The sequence below is a fragment of the Erinaceus europaeus genome, chromosome X, assembly GCF_950295315.1.
Source record: "Erinaceus europaeus chromosome X, mEriEur2.1, whole genome shotgun sequence".
NCBI lineage: Eukaryota > Metazoa > Chordata > Mammalia > Eulipotyphla > Erinaceidae > Erinaceus > Erinaceus europaeus.
The window spans coordinates 61641814-61661429 of record NC_080185.1 but is presented as its reverse complement, the minus strand read 5'-3'; the positions used below and the strand labels follow the sequence as shown (position 1 = coordinate 61661429).

At 40.9% G+C, this 19616-nt stretch overlaps 1 protein-coding gene and 1 pseudogene across 1 annotated transcript; both read left to right on the top strand.

Moving 5' to 3' along the window:
- Window positions 1-5503: 5503 nt before the first annotated feature.
- Window positions 5504-6211, top strand: LOC107523398 (large ribosomal subunit protein eL43-like; annotated as a pseudogene).
- A 7838-nt stretch (window positions 6212-14049) lies between these two features.
- On the top strand, window positions 14050-15070 carry BEX4 (brain expressed X-linked 4). The gene is made up of 2 exons (XM_007537180.3): window positions 14050-14159; window positions 14490-15070. The coding sequence occupies exon 2, from the start codon at window positions 14492-14494 to the stop codon at window positions 14849-14851; it is 360 nt and encodes a 119-aa protein (XP_007537242.1). The 5' UTR covers window positions 14050-14159; window positions 14490-14491; the 3' UTR covers window positions 14852-15070.
- The last annotated feature ends 4546 nt before the right edge of the window (window positions 15071-19616 follow it).

The window sequence follows — 19616 nt, the reverse complement described above, 5'->3', positions numbered from 1 at the left end:
GGTGCGCGGGGTTGTCTGGGCGCAGCCGGCTGGCTGGCTGTTTAACCAGGTGGAAAAGGCAGCTCCGCGCCTCGCCTCCCGCCCGCTGACCCTTCCCGACTCCTCTGGCTGTTTTGAGTGCGCCCGAGTGCGTGGAAACCACAGAGTGGTCCAGAGATAAATGTTCCAGAAACAGCAAAACAGTCTCGTGAAGAAAGAGCAGAGGCCTTTGGAGATCTCTTCACAAGCAGAAGAGAAGGCCATAGTACATAGGTAGCCAAAATGTCTTCACTTATCTGAGAGATGCGCAGGTCAGGTCCACATGGGCGCCATTTGTTGTTAAAATTTGGAGGCTCCAGCTGGCCGGGATAGCTTCACAGGCAGGTAACAGAGACAACCAGAGACATACGGCTGGGCAGGGAAGCTGTATTTCTTTATTTAGGATCAACGATTCATAAACTAAACCAAACTAATCACCAAACAGAACTCTGCTGCCTCTTTCCCTCGCGGTGGCACCAAGCACTCTGGAACTCTGGAACTCTGGAACCCTCTCGGGGTTCCTTGGGGCGGGGCCAAGTGGGCCCGTGAAACTAGCAGGACTGATCCAATTTTCTTGGCAGGGGGAGAGCTAGAACAACCCAATGTAAAGCATACAACAATTCCCCCTTTTCTTTCCCTTCACGCTGCTGGTTTTTCATAGACTGATCCTGAGTAATTCATAGACTTTACAGACTGTTGCCTTGAGGACTATGTAATGCCAAATAGCCCCTCTGTTTGGTGGCTCATGCCCTCCCGCCTCCCCCTCTTTATGTACCCTTGCCCTTCCCCCACCGCAAGCAGGGAATGTTCCTTTACACACCAATCCTTCCCTTCATACCACACTGGCTTTTACTACTCCCCTACTTGTCCCTTCCTGTTTTGTTATATCATTTAGGCTTATGCCCAAAAGGTTTCTGCTCCAGGATAGTCTTTTACAGACTTTGTACATCTTATGCAATTACTAGATAGAAAGATAGAAAAGATGTAGAGATATTGTGAAGAGATGGTTGAGCAGGCTGCGCTTAAACCTATGAGATGAGTCCCTCCAGGTAAGTCTCTCTCTCTAAAGAGGGGTTGAGCACAGGAGGATGCATAAATCTCACAAGGTTCGCAGCCATTTAAGCCTTCCCTCCTCCACAGAAAGTCCTACATCTTCCCACCTGAGCACGGCATTCCTCTAAAACATTTAAGCCTGCTCCATTCCATTTTCCTTTACTGTGTCCATTTAGATATAAAGGGATAGGAGGAGATGTTGCTGAGGAGTTATTCTGATGCAGTCTCCGCCCCCAGGTTTTACTACGCCCCGCGAAATCCTAGCAGTGCCCCCTTCAACCAATCCTGGCCCCACACATCACCCCTGGTTGTCGCCCAATAAAAGCCCCCTCACCCCCCTTTCTCTCTCTGGGCTCTCAGCTCCCCCTCTCTCAGATCTCGCCCCCTGCTCTCCCCCCCGTGGTCAGGTAGTGGGGACAGCCATTGTCGGCTGGCCCCACGTGGTCTGAACCAACCCCCCCATCCTATAATAAATATTTGTGTACCCCTTTGCTCTGGACATCCACTCTCTTCTCCACGGTGCAGCCCGACACCAGACCGCCACAATAGGTCCATGCTCCCAGTCTGCCTCCTGAGAGGCCTTTTTGAGAACTTCCAGGCCTTCAGTGAGTCTATTCCCCAAGTTTTCCCTTCACTCTAATTTCACTTCTGTACTATATCTACATCATAACTTAATAAAAGAAGATTGGAAACTGCATACTGATCATAGTAATGAATAGAGACCAAAAAGTAGGAACAGAACAGATGATAATAGGGATCTTAGAATGGAAAGAAGTGTGGAAGTCTATTTTCGGTATGTTCCTAGGGAGCTATCACTACGGTAGTTTTTTATTGAGTTTGATAGGTAACAAGGAATTTGGCAAAAATATTGTCTGATGGTGTAATACACCAAAGTAAAAGACTGGGTGGATGGGGGAATGTTCAGGTCCTGGAACATGATGGAGAGGAGGCTCTAGGAGGGTTATATTGCCATGTGGAAAACTGATAAATACACATGTAGAAACCATTGTATTTTACTATTGACTGTAAGCCATTAATTCCCCCATAAAGAATATATATACATAGTCTGAGAATATATTATCAGAGTTGAGAAAAGGGTAGAAAGTTGGATTAAGGCAGAGAGTTGGATTAAGGCAGAGAGTAGCTCTAAATCTTGAAGAAAATCTATGAATAAAATTAACTGTGTATCCCATTCACCTGACCCAGGGCCCATATATATTTAAGTTTAGCATGGGAATTTCTGTAAACTCTGTAAAACTCTGTAAACTTCTGTAAACCCTGCTGGTCTGAGCTCCCAGTTCATAGTCAGAGCTGGAAACACTCTATACTGCACTCATTTCAGAACCAGTGTTCCTTGAGTGGCAGGGTAGGATGACCCAGCCTCCCTTCAAAGAGTGGGACAGTCCCTACTTAGCATTGCTACTTTATAATGAGGGCAAGGTCGTAGAGAGGCCCACAACAGAGCTTAAACTGATGTTCCTGATGTTACCTTGTAGTTCTTTCAAGAAACTCTATGATTAACCCACAGGGAAGGGAGATGGAAAAGGTCCCAGGGGAGGGAGCTAGAAAGGGGAGAGAACTGGGAAAGGTCCCAGTTAGCTTTTCACCCCCTTCAACAGGAACTGGTTGCTATATCATGACTAAGGGATCAATCAACCCATCAAGAGGACTTAACACTCACTAACATATAGGCATCAAAACATATAAAATAACTACTAATAGAACTGAGAAACTATCAGTAGTAACATAATAACAATAAAATATATTAATAACCTATATTTATACTAATAATTCCCACCTTTGTCAAAGGATAACCCAACCAGTTTACTAATTTTTCATTGTCATTACAAAATAAAACTTACTAATGCAAAGAGTAAAGCTGTTCCACTCATGCTCTGGTGAACAATACAGTCTTAGGTAACAGACATGGGTTGAAAAATCACGGATTCACTAAAAAGCAAAATTTCATGGGCAAGATAGTGTCCTGATTTTTTTAGCTGACTCTGGTTAAAAAGTATCTGTATTTCCTACCTTCAGAAACTACATTCTTCTTAAAGATAAAGGTCTTTCAGTAGTTTTGTACTTAGTGTTCTTAGCAAGATTGCTATTTGGGTCATGAGATAGTTTGGCAATTCTTAATCTAAATGTATGAGCCTTTTGAAAAATAAGACTTAAAAGAAAACTTGTTTTCGGGAACTTGTTATTTGAGCTGGAGAGATAGAATTTATGGTTATGCAAAAGATTTTCCTGCCTGAGGTTCTATAGGCACAGGTTAAATCCCACTACCACTATGATCCAGAGTTGAGCAATGCTCTGGTCTCTCTCACTATATCTTTGTATCTCATCAAATAATAACAATATTTTTTTAGACAAAATTTGTTTGGGTTTTAAATTTTAATTAAATGTGAAAAATTAAAATACTAAATTTAAAATAAAACCTGAAAAGTCATGATCTGTTAAAAAATAGTTTTGTGGAAAACCTAGTCAGTAACAAAAACTTGCCATTGAGTGTGAAGGATCCCCCGAGGAAACAAACTTAACAAAGCTTCCAGAGGCAGGAATGGCTAAGTCATTCACATTAACAGGCATGTTTTCTACTTCTTCTTGATGGAAGGTGGATCGAGAAATGATGGAATAGTTTCGTCAAACACTGTCTAGAGTTCTCACAGTATGAGAGCTGAGAACTCCCAGTTATTTTAATGATTTTCTATGGTAGCCTACAGTGACAGTTATCCTGTAGGCATATGTCTAATGAAATTATCTCCTTCAATTTCTGCTCATTTTGAAGAAACTAAAAAGTAACCAAATATTCCTATGAATGTCTCAGTAGTAGAGGAAATTAAACTACACCTCTTTTTACTAGTGCTGTATATCATATTAAACAGACAAGATACTTTTATTTTCTTTGGTAGGAAGTCAATGCAACTTGCTAAAATATATTTTTCAGTGTCTTCCAAATATGCACATACATGAGAAACATTTTGTTTAAATTTAGATAAGACAGGAGCCAGACAGTGGTACACTCAGTTAAATGTACATAGTACTATGTGCAAGGACCTGCAAAAGGATCCAGCTTTGAGCCCCAGCTCCCCACTTTCAGAAGGGACACTTCACAAGCAGTGAAGCAGGTCTGCAGGTGTCTATCTTTCTCCTTTCCTATCTCCTCCGCCCCTTTCAATTTCTCTCTGCCCTATCAAACAAAATAGGAAAATAAAAATAAGTAAAAAATAAAAAAGGATTTGGATAAGACAAAACATATTTTATAGCACTATAATTTTCACAGAATTAAGCCTATTTCGATCTCTATAGTTCAAATCAATGTACTTGAGTGCTAAGAGGATTTGCATTGCTTAATATACTATAGAAACCATGTCTGTTGTTAAGGTCTAATAAAATTGATACTATACTACACATTTGTTACCAAATCCCTTCCCTCCTTTTCTTTTTTTTTATCCCCAGGGCATTATAGTTTCAGCCTATAAGCCATAGGATATAAAATTCACTACATTTCATAGAACAATCAGTTAAACTACATGCTAATGAAAATTCATGGGTTTGTTCTATTCAAATTCACTCAGCTTTCATTATTTATTTTCACTGAGCATAGTGTCTTTCTTGTGAAATAGGAAAAAACTGACTTAGAAGAATTTGCCTATTTCATACTATGATTCTGACATTCACTTTCCATACATGCCCCACATTTCCACCATGCTGAATTCCAAATTCCTTCATGCATATCATGCAGGATGTCATATTTTTATGTTTGTCTTCTTGTTCTAGTTTTATATAAACTTTCATCTGTCATTTAAATAGAGCAGTCATTTTTTATCTCTGAGTTATAATGTAATTGGTATTTCACTTGTTTCCATTTTCACTATCTGAATTCTTACAAAAAAGTTCACTGTAGTGCCATGTTAACGATTAAATAGCAATGTAATATATGGTACAGTGGTCAGTCTACCAGCAGATTTAAAACTAGGTTGTTATTGTTCATGATTACAATGCACTACTTGGAGTAATATAGTAGTGTACAACCCAATACTTACTGTGAATTACAAGTTCGTATTTACAACATCATAATGGAGTATAGGAACAGTGGGGAGAAAAAGTAACAAGGTCTGCAGAAGATGGACAGTTTATGCCTTAGACATTTGACAGTAGCAATAGCATTTCTAATTTTAGGCCAATTTATGGATTTTATTCTTCTTCCTCAATTTTCTAAAAAATATTTTACTTATTTTTGATAGAGACCAAGAAATTGATAAGAAAAAAAAGGAGACTGAGAGGGAGAGAGGGAGAAACCTGTAGCACTTTTTCACTGCTCTCAAAGCTTCCCCACTATAGATGGAGCCTCCCCACTACAGATGGGGCCTGGGGGCTGAAGCCCGAGTTCTTGAACACTATTATGCATGCACTTAACCAGGTGTGCCATTGCATGAAACACAAGAAGCTGAACGCACAGCTAAATTCTTGAATCCAAAAGGGCACACACCAAGACATATCAAAGTCAAACTAATCCAAAATAAGGAATGAATATTCATTTCAGGCTGATTGGGAAAGGAAGAAAGTAACATACAGAGTCAGAAACAAAGGATTTTATCAGATTTCTCATTACAAACCCTAGAGGCAAGGAAGGCATGAAATGGCATATTCAAAGCATTAAAAGTGTTGACTCTCTGGGCTATGACTATGGCCAAGGATACCAAGAAGGTTGGCATCATCAGTAAATACGGGACCCACTATGGTGCCTCTCTCCAGAAGATAGTAAAAAAAAAAAATTCAAGATTAGCTAACACATCAAGTACACCTGTTCCTTCTGTGCTACAACCAAGATGAAGAGCTGAACTGTGGGCATCTGGAACTGTGGTTCTTGCAGGAAAAACATAGCTGGTGCTGACTGATCCTACAATACCACTTCTTTTTTATTTTTTTATTTATAAAAAGGAAACATTGACTAAACCATAGCATAAGAGAGGTACAACTCCACACAATTCCCACCACCAGAACTCTATATCCCATCCCCTCCCCTAATAGCTTTCCTATTATTTAACCCTCTGGGAGTATGGACTCAAACCATACCACTTCTGCCATTGCAGTAAAATCTGCCATCAGAAGACAGAAAGAATTGAAAGACCAGTAAAAGCACTACCACTTGAAACATTACTAGCTGGTAATAATTGGGTTAATTTGTGATTAAAAAAAAAGAATTACCGGACACGAATACCGTATTCTGCTAAATTATCCTTCAAATATGAGTGAGAAATAAAGATCTTTCCAAGCATTCATAAACTGAAGGAATTCACCACTACCAATCCTGCCCTGGAAGAATTATTGAGAGTAGTCCTACGTGAAATGAAGAAGCAAAGAAATTCCAACTTTTAATGAGATAATCAGTAGTAGAACAAAACCATGAACACAACTACAACAGGGAAAATCAGACATGAGAAAAGGAAAAGCAAAATACACAGAGTGATACAGTGCAATGTTGGTGAACCAAGGCTAACTTAAATAAGACTTTAAGATATTGTAAATTAAATACAATACTCATGATAACCACAAAACAAAATACAGCATAAAGACAAATAGAAAACACATATACTGTGAGCAAAACCATTATAGGAAACCATTCACATAAAGTAAGAAATGGGAGTAAACAAGAGCATAAAACAATCTTTAAGCAAAAATACAGAATGGTTATATACAAACCACATTTATTAGAATTCACTCTAAATGTTAAGGGCTTAAGCTCACCAGTCAAAAGATTCAGAGTGACTGAGTGGATTTAAAAAAGCAAGATTCGTCTATTGTATGTCTCCAGAAAACACATCCAAAAGAAAGAAAAACAGAAGCTTCAGGTGACAGGCTGGAACAAGGTATTCCAAGCCAACAGTGCAAACAAAAAGGCAGGAACAGCTGTTCTAATATCAGATAAAATAGACTTTAATGTAAAAAAAAAAAGTGAAAAGAGACAGACATGTATACTACATAATGGTCAAAGGACCAATCCAACAGGAAGACATCACCACTGACAATGTATATGAGCCCAATATGTGTACACCCAAATGTGTGTGTGTGTGTGTGTGTGTGTTTGTCTGAAAAAGTACTTACTGACTTGACGAGAGACATTGACAGCAATACTGTATTAGTAGGAAACCTTAAGACACCACTCACAGAGATAGATCACCAGAACAACAACAAAAAAAAAATCAACAAGTACACAGAGGCCTTGAATGAAATCATAGATGAGATGAAACTAACAGATACATTCAGAACCTTTCATCCTCCCCTCAAAAAATATGCATTTTTTTCAAGTGCACATGGAATGTTCTCAAGGATTGGCCACGTGTTGGAATACAAAGACAGCCTTAATAAATATGTGAATATTGAAACAAAGTATTTTTTTCTGACAGTGAGGTGGTGAGTTTAGAAAACAACCACAAAAAGAAATAAAAATAAATAAATAAACCTGGGGGCCACACAGTGGCTCACCCGGTTAAGTGTACATAGTACTTTGTGTAAGGGCCTGGGTTCAATCCCCACTCCCCACCTGCAGCGTGGATGCTTCACAAGTAGTGAAGCAGATTTGTAGTTTCTACCCTTCTCTCTCCTTCTCTACCAGCCCCTCCCTTCTCAATTTATCTCTGTCCTATAGAATAAATCATTTTAAAAGGAAAAAAAAGTAGCCTCTGGGAGTGATGAATTCATAGTGCTGGCACCAAGTCCCAGTGAAAATCCCAGGAGGCAAATAAATAAATAAATCCAAACTGTGGAACCTGAACAATTCACTTCTGAATAACACTTGGGTCACTGAAAAAAAATCAAGAAGTTAATAAGAGATGAAACACAAATACCACATGGTCTCACTTATATGTTGTATCTAGAGGTGAGATACACATGAACTTGAACTTGAATTAAGGGAAAAAAAACAGAATCAAGCAAATTGTTTCTCATTCTTGTGAGAACTATGGTGGTTATCTTTAGGAGGTGGGGATGTGGAGACACAGAACTTTAATGGTAACTGTGCTGTGGAACTATATGCTGCAATCTTATAATATTGTAGCATACTATTAATAACAAATAAAAAGCTATAAAAATAAAAGATATCAACTACCAGCCTCACATACTTTAGCCTGCAAAAATATTGTTCAAATATGAAGGAGCAATAAAAACAGAACCAGACTTAGAAAAAATAAAGGAGTTTCCCATTATCAGATCTGCCTTACAAGAGTTACAGAAAGGAGGGCCACAGAGAAAGAAACAACAACAACAAAAAAAAACATTTAACTCTCAACAAAGAAGGCAGGCGAGACACTAAAAATTTTAGAAAGACTATCTTTCATCTATTCATATAAAATATATTTTTATATAAATTATGTAATATATTTTTGTATAGCACACATGCATACAGTCCTCTATGTTTTGTCAAATGATGTTTATTTTGCTCTCTAGTATTTTTTAATCTTTCTTACATCTTTTTTAGTTATTCTCATCCTTCTTATATGTTACCTTAAGGTTCTTTAATTTGGTGTTTGTATACAAGAACTTTAATTGCTATAGGTTATATCTGTCACTAAATGATCTCCATTTCTATAAAAGACAACTACTGGATGGTTTTGCTCATATGTGTAATACAGAGAACTGAAACAGGGCAGGGGTAGATAGCATAAGAGTTATGCAAAGAGACTCTCATGCCCAAGGCTCAAAAAGTCCCAGGTTCAATCCTCTGCACCATAAACCAGAGCTGAACAGTTCTCTGGTAAAATAAAGAGAAAAAAAAAGCATATGATAGAGAGAACTGAAACACATGAGCTTGTTAAAAAGAAAAAAAAAACGATTTGAACTGTCAACAAGAATTTATGAAAACTATGGTAGTTATCCTTGAGGGTGAGGAAGGAGAACCAGCATGGGAGGAGGAAAGTGCACATAACTGTGGTGTGTGCAGTGTGAAAACTATACCCCTGTGATGTTAAGGTCTTGCAATATATATGATATAAATTAAAATGAACATAAACCATGACATGGGAGGTAGTGCAGTGGCTAGAGTTTAAAGGCATGAGGTCTGAAGTTCGATTACAGCATCGCATGTGTCAGAGTGATGTTAATAATAACACCACTAAGATGCAAACTGCGGAAAAATATAGGCACTCTGTTCTTGCCAACTCTGTCTTCTACTTCTGTTTTTTATCAGGAAAATAATGTATGATGCGAAAAGGTATATTCCAACAGACTGAGCTGACTCCAGCTTGTGCCCAAGGCTCAATCTTATAGAACTTTTAACTCTCTCAAAACAAACAAACAAACAAACAAACAAACAAAACCTAGCTACTGGATAGAATCAGTTTCTAGCTAGACATAGCCTTTTCCAAGAACTATGCAAAGACATCTTTCCTTATTCTTCTCTCCACAGTAAACAAGAACATTGTGAGTTAAAGTCAATGAATTGTACCAGCTGTAATCTAAAATCATGTTTTTGCAATTTTATCATCCCTCTGCCATCTTTTCCCATTAAAATTCTCCTTAAACAAAGACTACAGAGGGATACAATTTGAACTGATACCTGAATTTGTGCTCTCAGTTTGGCAATCTAAGATATCCCCCATCCCAACCCCCCCTCCCAAAAAATACCCATCTAGCTAAATAGATGGGAACAAGGAAAAGCATGCTGTCTTTGCTAAGCATACAGAAAATCATCAAATTTGTCATAGAAAGGCAAGCCTACATTTAAAATTGTGTTCAGGGCACAGTAAGAAAAATTCCAAGTGTTCAGCCTCCTTCCCTTCAGACATTTAACCTTATTGTGTTTATAAATTACAGGATGCAACAGGAAAGCATCACAACAGCAGTGTGGGAAATATACACATAAATCTCCATCTTATCAAGCAATTCTCTTTTTAATTTATTTTTTATTTAAGAAAGGATAAATTAACAAAACCATAGGGTAGGAGGGGTACAACTTCTGTCAACCTCTTCTTTCAATATCTTTTTTACTCTAGGTTACAAGATGTAACACCCCCCCCAGTACAATCTGAATAAAATCAACAAAACTTGAAGGTATTACATCTATTTGAACAAAATTGAAGACCATCAGAAACAAGAGGAAACAGGAACTGCGAGATATAAAGGCAACCCTAACTACACTTTTATTTCATAATCCTGTAAATCACTATTATATCACCAATATTCTCCTTAAATATAGGCAACCCTAGATGATAAACAACCATCTGAGATTTTCAGCAATAGCAGACTGTGCATTTATATTCTCTCTTCTTACCTAGTCCCATATAATGTATAGCAAAAATATATAATAATAAAAGATTTGCTCCTCCCACCATGTTAATTTACTGTCACCATGGCAATTGCAGAGGGAAGAAAGCACTGCACATCAAAGAAGCCTTGTCCTCTGACAGAGAGACAAACACTTCACACCCAGAACTTTTCAGACTCTAGAAAAATTTCATGAAGCAAAAATTCAGGGCTACTCATCCCAGTCAAATAGCAACTTAAATTAATTCTCCTATCCTTCCTAACCTCTCTCAATAAACATATCTATAATCTGAAAATTGTCTCTGAATCTTTTCAGATAGCAATAATCATATTAATTATCAGTATGGTGATATGGTATCCAAAGCACATATAGCCTTTTTTAGACATTAATTTTGAAATATGTATGCAAATGGGGCAGAGATATAATTCACTGGTAGGGTGCAAACCTTGCCATATGCAAGGCTCAATTTCAGGGCGGAGAGAGAAAGAAAGAAAGAAAGAGAGGAAAAACATCACTCTGGAACATTTTATGATGGGGATCAAACTCAGGACCTTATGGGAGAGAGTCCAACACCTTGTGCAAGGAACCAACCTTCTGTCACCACATTCCACTTTCAAGTTCTGACAGCACATGACACTGCTAAGACATCAGTGATTGATCCAGTGCCAAGGGGAGCTTCCAGTACTGTGGCATCTCTCCCTCTATCTATTGCAGTAAAAAAGTGAAATCAGAAGAGTCGGACGGTAGTGCAGTGGGTTAAGCTCACATAGCGCAAAGCACCAGGATGGGCATAAGGATCCCGGTTCGAGCCCCAGGCTCCCCACCTGCAAAGGAAGTCGCTTCACAGGCTGTGAAGCAGATCTGCAGGTGTCTTTCTCTCCCCCCTCTGTCTTCCCTTCTTCTCTCCATTTCTCTCTGTCCTGTCTAACAACAACTGCATCAATAAAAACAACAATAATAACTACAACAACAATTTAAAAAAAACAAGGGCAACAAAATGGAAAAATAAATATTTTTTTAAAAGTGAAATCAGGTTTTAGCAATAAGAATGACTGAGTTTGGAGTAGGGCACCAAAGTAAAAAATCTCTGGGTGGAGAGTGAGGGTAGATGTTCAGCTTCACTGGGGGAGGGGAGGGAAGAGGGAAGGGGGAGGGACACAAACCTTCCTTTGGTGGTGGAAATGGTGTTAATATACACTGCTATTAAATTACAGTCTCACAAATAACTATTTAATTAATATGAAAGGGGGAAATGGATTAAATGTCTCAAACTTTTTGATGCACAGATCATAGTCTGAGCATATGTTCCTTCAATCTAAGCACTTAAGACTTCAAATTGGCAATCAGATTGAATTTTAACAGTGGGCTCAAATTGTTAATACATTTCTAATAATGACTTGCTCTTTGAAATATTAAAACTCCTGAAAGCTTAGACCAGGGAGAACAGAAGCAACTGGCAGTGTTACTTTTTTAAAAAAAGATTGTTTACTATTTATTTATTCCCTTTTGTTGCCCTTGTTTTATTGTTGTATTATTGTTGTCATCATTGTTAGATAGGACAGAGAGAAATGGAGAGGGAAGGGGAAGACAGAGAGGGGTAGAGATAGACACCTGCAGACCTACTTCACTGCTTGTAAAGTGACTCCCCTGAAGGTGGGGAGCTGGGGGCTTGAACCCGGATCCTTATGCCAATTCTTGTGCTTTGCACCACCTGTGCTTAACCTGCTGCGCTACCACCAGACTCCCGGTTGTTTTACTTCCTAAGTTATAGCTATATGTAAATAGCATAAAAGGACATAAATTATGGTGAGGTCTTGTATGGTACAGCAAATCCTCACAATGGGATTTTCATAGTTAACCCAATTGCCAAATAATTTGGTTATAGCAATAACTACTATTGCCTTCTTAAACCCTAAGACAGCAGGAACCTTTCCCTTTCTCTATAAAGCCCATATTTTACATAAGTTACAATGTGCAAGTCCCCACTCCTCACGTGCAGGGGTTGGGGGGGGAAGCTTCAAGTGGTGAAGCAGTGTTTCAGGTGTCTCTCTGTGTCTTTTCCTCTCTATCGCTCCTTTACCTCTCAATATCTGGATGTCTCTATCAAATAAAGACTAAAATTTGTTTAAAAAGAAAGGATGGAAGGAAGGAGAAAACAAAGACTTATGATAATGTACCTAGGATTTGCTTCAAACATAATTTCTAAGGGCAAGCAGTGGGTAATTACTGATGCCTAAATGAATTAAGATTATAATAGACTAAACCTGAGAGCAACCTAGATGTCCAACAACAGATGAATTACTAAAAAAGTTGTGGTATATAAGCACAAAGTAGAACGTGAACTAGATTTGCTGTTTTGTACCCAAAAAGGACTCTGGGAGAAGGAAAGTAGCTTTTTGGTGCTGGTGGTACATCATATTGGGAGGAGAAGCTAGGCTGGGGGTGACAATGCTTTACAGAAAAGACAGAAATATTACACGTGGCAACAACTGTATTTACTGTAAAGCACTAATGCAAATAAATAAAATTGGCCAAGAGCTCTTAATTGTGGGCCCTGGGTAAGAAGTGTATTCACTGGTTTTCTTTACACTGTTGTATTTTCCCATGTTTAAAAATCTCTCTATAACAACTGTTAAAGCAAAGTCTATGTAAATTATGAAAATTAATTTTTAATTTTACAAACAAACAAAAAAACAGAAAGACTTTGAGAATCAGGAAAAAATTCATCATACAGAAAAAGTAGGAATTGGTAGTAGAGTCCCAACAAGCTGGAAGTGGGATTGGGTGGGATATGTCATTGCAATAATAAAAATGTTTAACTATTAGAACAAAAATGTGACTTATCTTCATTACTAGGCTTTTCTAAAATCCTTTAAACTTTCCATCCCAAGTCTGGCAAGTTGTAGGAAACTATCCCAGAGGCAGTGGAGGGGAAGAGGCAAAGTCCCCAGAGTGGTGGGAAAATCCAAGGGCCCCCCTGAGAAGACAGCAGGCAGACAGGCAAGCAGAGAAAGGGCCAGGAATGCACAGGGAAAGGGAGCAGACAGAGGCCAGGCAGAGGGTGCACAGGGAGGCACCCCTTGCACCAGGGCCTGGGGTTTGCACACAGAGGCAGGAAGCAGCGATTAGGGCGGGGCGGGGCGGTGGGGCCGGGGTCGTCCGCAATTATGTCATCGTCACGTGACCGGCCGGTGCCCTTTAGAGCTTTCTCGCGTCCCTCTGTGACGTCAGAAGCGCTGGACACTCGCGAGGTGGTCGGTTCCAGCTCCCGGCTGCCCCGAGGGCGAGCGGGCCGGGGCGCCCCATAAGCGGGCGGCGGCGGCGGAGGAGGGACTGCAGGTAAAGGGCTCCCGGGAGGGGTGCGGTGGGGCTGGGAGCGGAGGGGCGAGCTGGCGCGGCCCGGGAAACCCCTCGGCAGTGTCGCGCCTCGCCGCCTGGAGAGCGAGCCCCTCAGCCTGCACGCCACCAGCCGCGGCCCCGCGTTGGGCGGCCTCTGGGCTGTTCCCGCGTGCCGGCCGGCCGGACGCTGCCTAACAAGCCCCGCGGGAAACCTGCCGGTGCGGCCCGCGAGCGCGCCGGGTCCCGCGACACGCCCCCTGGCCGGCGGGCTGCGGCGCGGCGGGGCGGCCGGGTGCTGGGAGACTGGCGGGGGTCCGCGGGAATCGGGGCTCGGGGGTCCGCGGGGCTGTAGGTCGGGTGCCTGCAGCGGCGTCCGCCTCCCTCGCCGGCTTCTGCAGGTCTGCGGGTCCGAGACTCTGGGCGGCGGCGGCGGCGGGGCCAGCGCGCACTTGAGGGAGAACCCGGAGGACGACCATCAGCCCAGGTCGGTGCGGGCGGCGGGGGGGGCTCAGCCCTGCGTCTCCATCACCCCCCTCCCCAACCCTGTCCTCCATCTTGGCGCCTGCTGAGGCCGCGGGAGGCGGCTGCAGGGAAAATGGTGGGTTTGGGGCGGGGGAGGGGAGCAGAGGGGAGGGGGCTGCGGAGAGCTGGGTCGGGCCCTCTAGAGGGCAGCAGCGCTGGGAAAGATGCCTGTGCAAGGCCTTGCCCCTCAGGGCCCAGGGAGCCTGGCAAATGCGTAGTAGGCCTCTGTCCTCGGTGCTGATCGGCCCACCCAGCAGGCTGACCCTTCTCTGCTTTTTTTATCTCCCGGCAGCAATGATGTCCAAAGAGAAGCAAGCCCTGAAAAACCTCAAAGTGGAAGAAAATGACCAAGAACAAAATGAAGGAGTGGAGCAAGCTGCTGCACCGAATGGAGAAGAATCACGTCATTTAGGAGGAAAGGGTGAAGGCCAGAAACCTGCAAAGCGTGGGCTGGTTAAGAGATTTGTCCCTAGTTTCCGATGGATCATACCTAGCAAGCATACTGATCGCAGTGAAGTAAAAGATGATGCAGAGAGGTTTGTGGGGCAGATGATGGAAGTTAGGCGGAAGACTAAGGAGCAGCAAGTGAGGCACTATAAGCGCTTTCAAACTCCTGAACCTGATAATCATTATGATTTTTGCCTTATACCTTGAATCCTACAATTTTCCTATGGTTCATTATGTGGCCTCTGTTCTCCAAGCTTGTAGTTCTGTACTTTGCCTCTTTAAAAACAAAAAACAAAAAAACCTTTTCATGCTTGCACTTTTCAGTTTCTAATTTTGTCTCAATGTAAAACTTCAACAAAACAGTTTCATCCAAGTAATAAGATACTGTTTTCATAATGTACAATTAATAAAGCAGCTTAAAAAGCAGTCGTCTTCCACCTTGTTCCTTATTTCTATAGATATTTCTTATTCTCTATCTACCTAAACATGTCATCTTGATAGTTTACTGTTTCTCATCCTCAACCGATGAGAAAAGATTCTATTCATAATTCAACATTTTATATTTGAAGAATTTGTTTTATTTATCAATGAGCTTGTGTCTACCATCTATATAGAACCACCTATGTGGGAAAACTTCAGAATGTAGGGTGTCTGGCACCTATCCTCCAGCCCCATGGAGTGGGACTTCTCTAGATATTCCTTTTTTTTTTTTTTCAAAATATGCTCCCCATGTAGTTTTTTGTGTGGTGAGTGTATGTGCATATCAGGTGTAAGTAATAAAATATGATATGATTAATTCTCTTCATGGGGAAAAAGGATTAAAAAGCAAAAAGATGTGAGGCCTTAAAATAGACTGAAGAGGGGCAGTAAAATGACTCACTTGGATAGCATACTGTCTTGTCATGTGTGTTACCGCTACAAGCCCAGGCCCCACCACATTGGAGGAAGTTTCAGTGCCGTTCTCTCCCTCTTTACCTCTCCATTTCTAACGAAAACAGGCTGGAGTAGTTTGCTAATATATAACCTAAAGTAGGCTAAGAAGATTATGAGGTAAAGGTAGTGAGGTTAGACATCCTAAGTAATAAGGGCCCAGCAGTGGCTCATTTGGTTGAACGTACATGCTATACTGAGCAAAGACCCAAGTTCAAGCCCCCAATCCTCACCTACAGGAGGGTAAGCTTCAAAAGCGGTGCAAGTAGTGCTGCAAATGCCTTCCTCCCACTCTTATCTCCCCCATTCCTCTCTTGATTTATCTCTGTATCAAAATTTAAAACTCTCCAAAAAATTTAAAAGGAATACTAAGTAACATTAAGCTAGGGAGATAACATGGTGATTATGCAAAAGACATCATGGTCATGGCTAGGAACATTCCAGGCTGCACTAATTTCAGGACCCATCTTCCTCAGGTAGTAAGTAGAGTACGTTGTCCAACCTCTCTTTGGAGAATGGAACATGCCCTACCATTATTGATCCACATTGAGGGCAAGGTTCACAGAGGGGTCCATTATGCTGTTCCTGGTGGAGATGACCAGTGACAGTGGTGAGAGGGATCTGTTAGAGGTCTAGGTCCATCACGTCTGTGTGGGAGCCTCTGGACTCCCTGACTAGGGCCCCAGGTGATGGGGTGGCCTGATTGTGACTAAAGAATCATCATTAAGGTATGCCAGTCTCTTGCCCCTGTGTTTTCGTTGTCCTTACTTTGTCTGACACGGTTATCTCTGGAGTGATTAGGGGGCATGTAATAGGAGGTAAGTGAGGAGGGTATCTAGGTCTAAGTAGAAACTATTTCATTAGGTACTTTAAAGTGTCTTTTTCTTTCTACTTTCTTGCTTCATTAACTCACTGCAAATTATTGTGCACTTTTGCTTTAAGGTATATGTTTTCCCCTGACTTATGGATACATGTATATATGCCCTATCTCATGGACCCTGGTCTATATCTAGGTTTTAAGGTTTTGTTAAGTTTTTTTAATTAAAAAGAAGTGTGCCACTCGAAATGGAGTTAAGGGGTCCTATGAGGTAGAATGGTCTCACCAGAATAATGAAGCTGAAGAGTTGACATTCCAAGCCTGATGTCTCTGACACAGTTTGAAGCGAAGCATGCTGAGGTGGTACTGGTTGCATTGATTAGGTTGGGGAGATGTGATTATCAGTTGATATGACTTGAGAGAAGCATGCTGGAAATTGAGCCCTACCCTAGAGGTTCCAGGGCTGGGAGAATATGGGCTTTATAGAGGAAGAGGAAGGTTCCTGCTCTATTAGGGTTTAAGAAGAAAGGATTTAAGAAATTGTGTGCACTTGTACCACTCTTACCTATGATCTTGTCAATATTTTTTATTTTATAAATAAGTTAATAGCAATAATTTGTTTCAAAAGGTGGGGGTGGAAGTGGGAAATAGGAAGATACCAAAGCACTAAAGCTTCTCCCAGTGCTGTAGGGGCCAGACTCAAACCTGGGTGCTGTGCATGAGAAGCCAGTCACTCCCAGTTAAGCTGTCTCACTAGCCTTAGAAGGAAATCTTGGCCTTCAATCCACTGTTAATAGGTAAAGACCTTGTATTACAGCTCTTGAAATCAACTTTGTGGCCCACTATAACCAATTAAAGAAGTAGGACCAGGGGACTGGGTGGTGACACTGTGGGTAAAGTACACACGTTACCAGAAGGGGATGACTAAATATAATCTAAACATGAAAAGTGAACTTGGGAACTTCATAAAGGTTAGCTCACTGGTATTTATGAATGGGCTCTGAGCCCTCTTGAATTCAACACCAACCCTAGATTTCCCAATGTAACCTCAATTAAGAAATAACTGATGGTAGAGGATGAGACCAGAATTTGACTGCGAGAAGAAATGAAGGATGCTTCATAACCAGACATTTTTTTAAAAGATTTTATTCTTATGGGGGCCAGGTGGTGGCGCACCTGGTTGAGTGCACATGTTACAGTGCATAAGGACCCAGGTTTAAGCCCCCGGTCCCCACTTGCCAGGGTGGAGGGAAGCTTCACAAGTGGTGAAGCAGGGATGCAGGTGTCTCTCTATCCCCCCTTTTTCTCAATTTCTGGCTTCTCAAAAAAATAAAGATCAAAAAAAATTTTTTTTTAAAAGATGTTATTCTTATGAGAGAGTGAGAGAGCAAACCACCACTGGACTCTTATGGTAGTGTCAAGGATTGAACCTGTAACCTCTGGGCTTTCAGGCATACAAATCACGACTCTCAGATTTTAGCTATCTCCTCAACCTGGGGGTGGGGTAGTCCACCTCAGTATAGTTCCAGTTAGCTGCAATGCTACTGAATCCCCGGGAGATTCAGTTTTTCATTCAAATGTTGTAACTTTTGCAATAGTGATTGGCAGTCGGTATGATTTTAAAAATGCCAATTTCTTATATATGATCGAATTTATTTATTTATTTACATATAGATGATTATAATATTCTTGTGATCTTTTGGAAGGCAGCTATGCTCACCACTATACCACCAACGCAACTACTCTCGTGATCTTTTGTATCATCCCATCATCCGTTGTAATTCTTCCTCTCCTTTTCTGATTGGTTCTATCATAGCTTTCTCTTTTCATCTTCGTGAGGCTAGCTGATATTTTATCTATTTTATTTGTTCTTTCAAAGAAACAGCTCTTAGTTTCAGTGATTTTTTAAAAATTTTTTGTCTGTATTTCACTGACTTATCTAACATTGACTATTTTCCTCCTGCTGATGACTTTTTGTCTCTTTGTTGCTCCTTTTATAGTTGCTTCAGTTCTTATGTTAGCTTATTTGGGATCTCTTTTTTTTTTAGGATTTTTTAAATAATTTTTTATGTTTATTTGTTTTCCCTTTTGTTGCCCTTGTTGTCTAACATTGTTGCATTGTTGTGGTTATTGATGTCATCGTTGTTGGATAGGACAGAGAGAAATGGAGACAGAAAAGGAAGACAGAGAGGGGGAGAGAAAGGCAGACACCTGCAGACCTGCTTCACCGCTTGTGAAGCGACTCCCCTGCAGGTGGGGAGCCAGGGGCTTGAACCAGAATCCTTATGCTGGTCCTTGCACTTTGCGCCACATGTGCTTAACCCGCTGTGCCACTGTCTGACTCCTAGGATCTCTTATTTTTTAATGTGAGCCTGTATTGCTATGAACTTCTCTCTTAGGATTGCTTTCACTGAATCTCATTAGATCCGGTGCTGGTCTTTTCATTTTCGCTGATATTCAGATAAGTTTAAATTTGTTTCTTGATCTTTTCAATGACCCATATTTTGTTCAGAAGCATGTTGTTAATCTTACAATTTGGATCGTCAATCTCTCTCTCTCTTCATTTTTGGTTGATATATATATATGTATGTATGTATATGTATATATGTATATTATTTATAAAAAGGAAACATTGACAAAACCATAGGATAAGAGGGTTACAACTCCGCACAATTCCCACCACCAGATCTCCCTATCCCATCCCCACCCCTGATAGCTTTCCTATTATTTAACCCTCTGGGAGTATGGACCCAAGGTCATTGTGGGATGCAGAAGGTGGAAGGTCTGGCTTCTGTAATTGCTTCCCTGCTGAACAGGACGTTCCATACTCCTGGCCTACCTCTCTCCCTAGTAGGGTGGGGCTCTGGGGAAGTGGAGCTCCAGGACATATTGGTGGGGTTGTCTGTCGAGGGAAGTCTGGTCAGCATAATCTTGGTCTCTTCAATGACCCATATTTTGTTCAGAAGCATTTTGTTAATCTTACAATTTGGAGTGTCAATCTCTCTCTCCTTTTTTGGTTGATTTCTAACTTTGTACCAACATGGTGTGTGAAAAGACGCTTTTTGTGATTTCAATATTCACATATATGTAAAAATTGTCTTTGTGACCCAACAGATATCCAATCCTTGTGAATGTGGTATGTGTACTTCAAAAAAATGTGTATTTGGTTTTTTTGGGGGGATGGAAAATTCTGTATATATCTACTAGGTCCATCTCATCTATGGC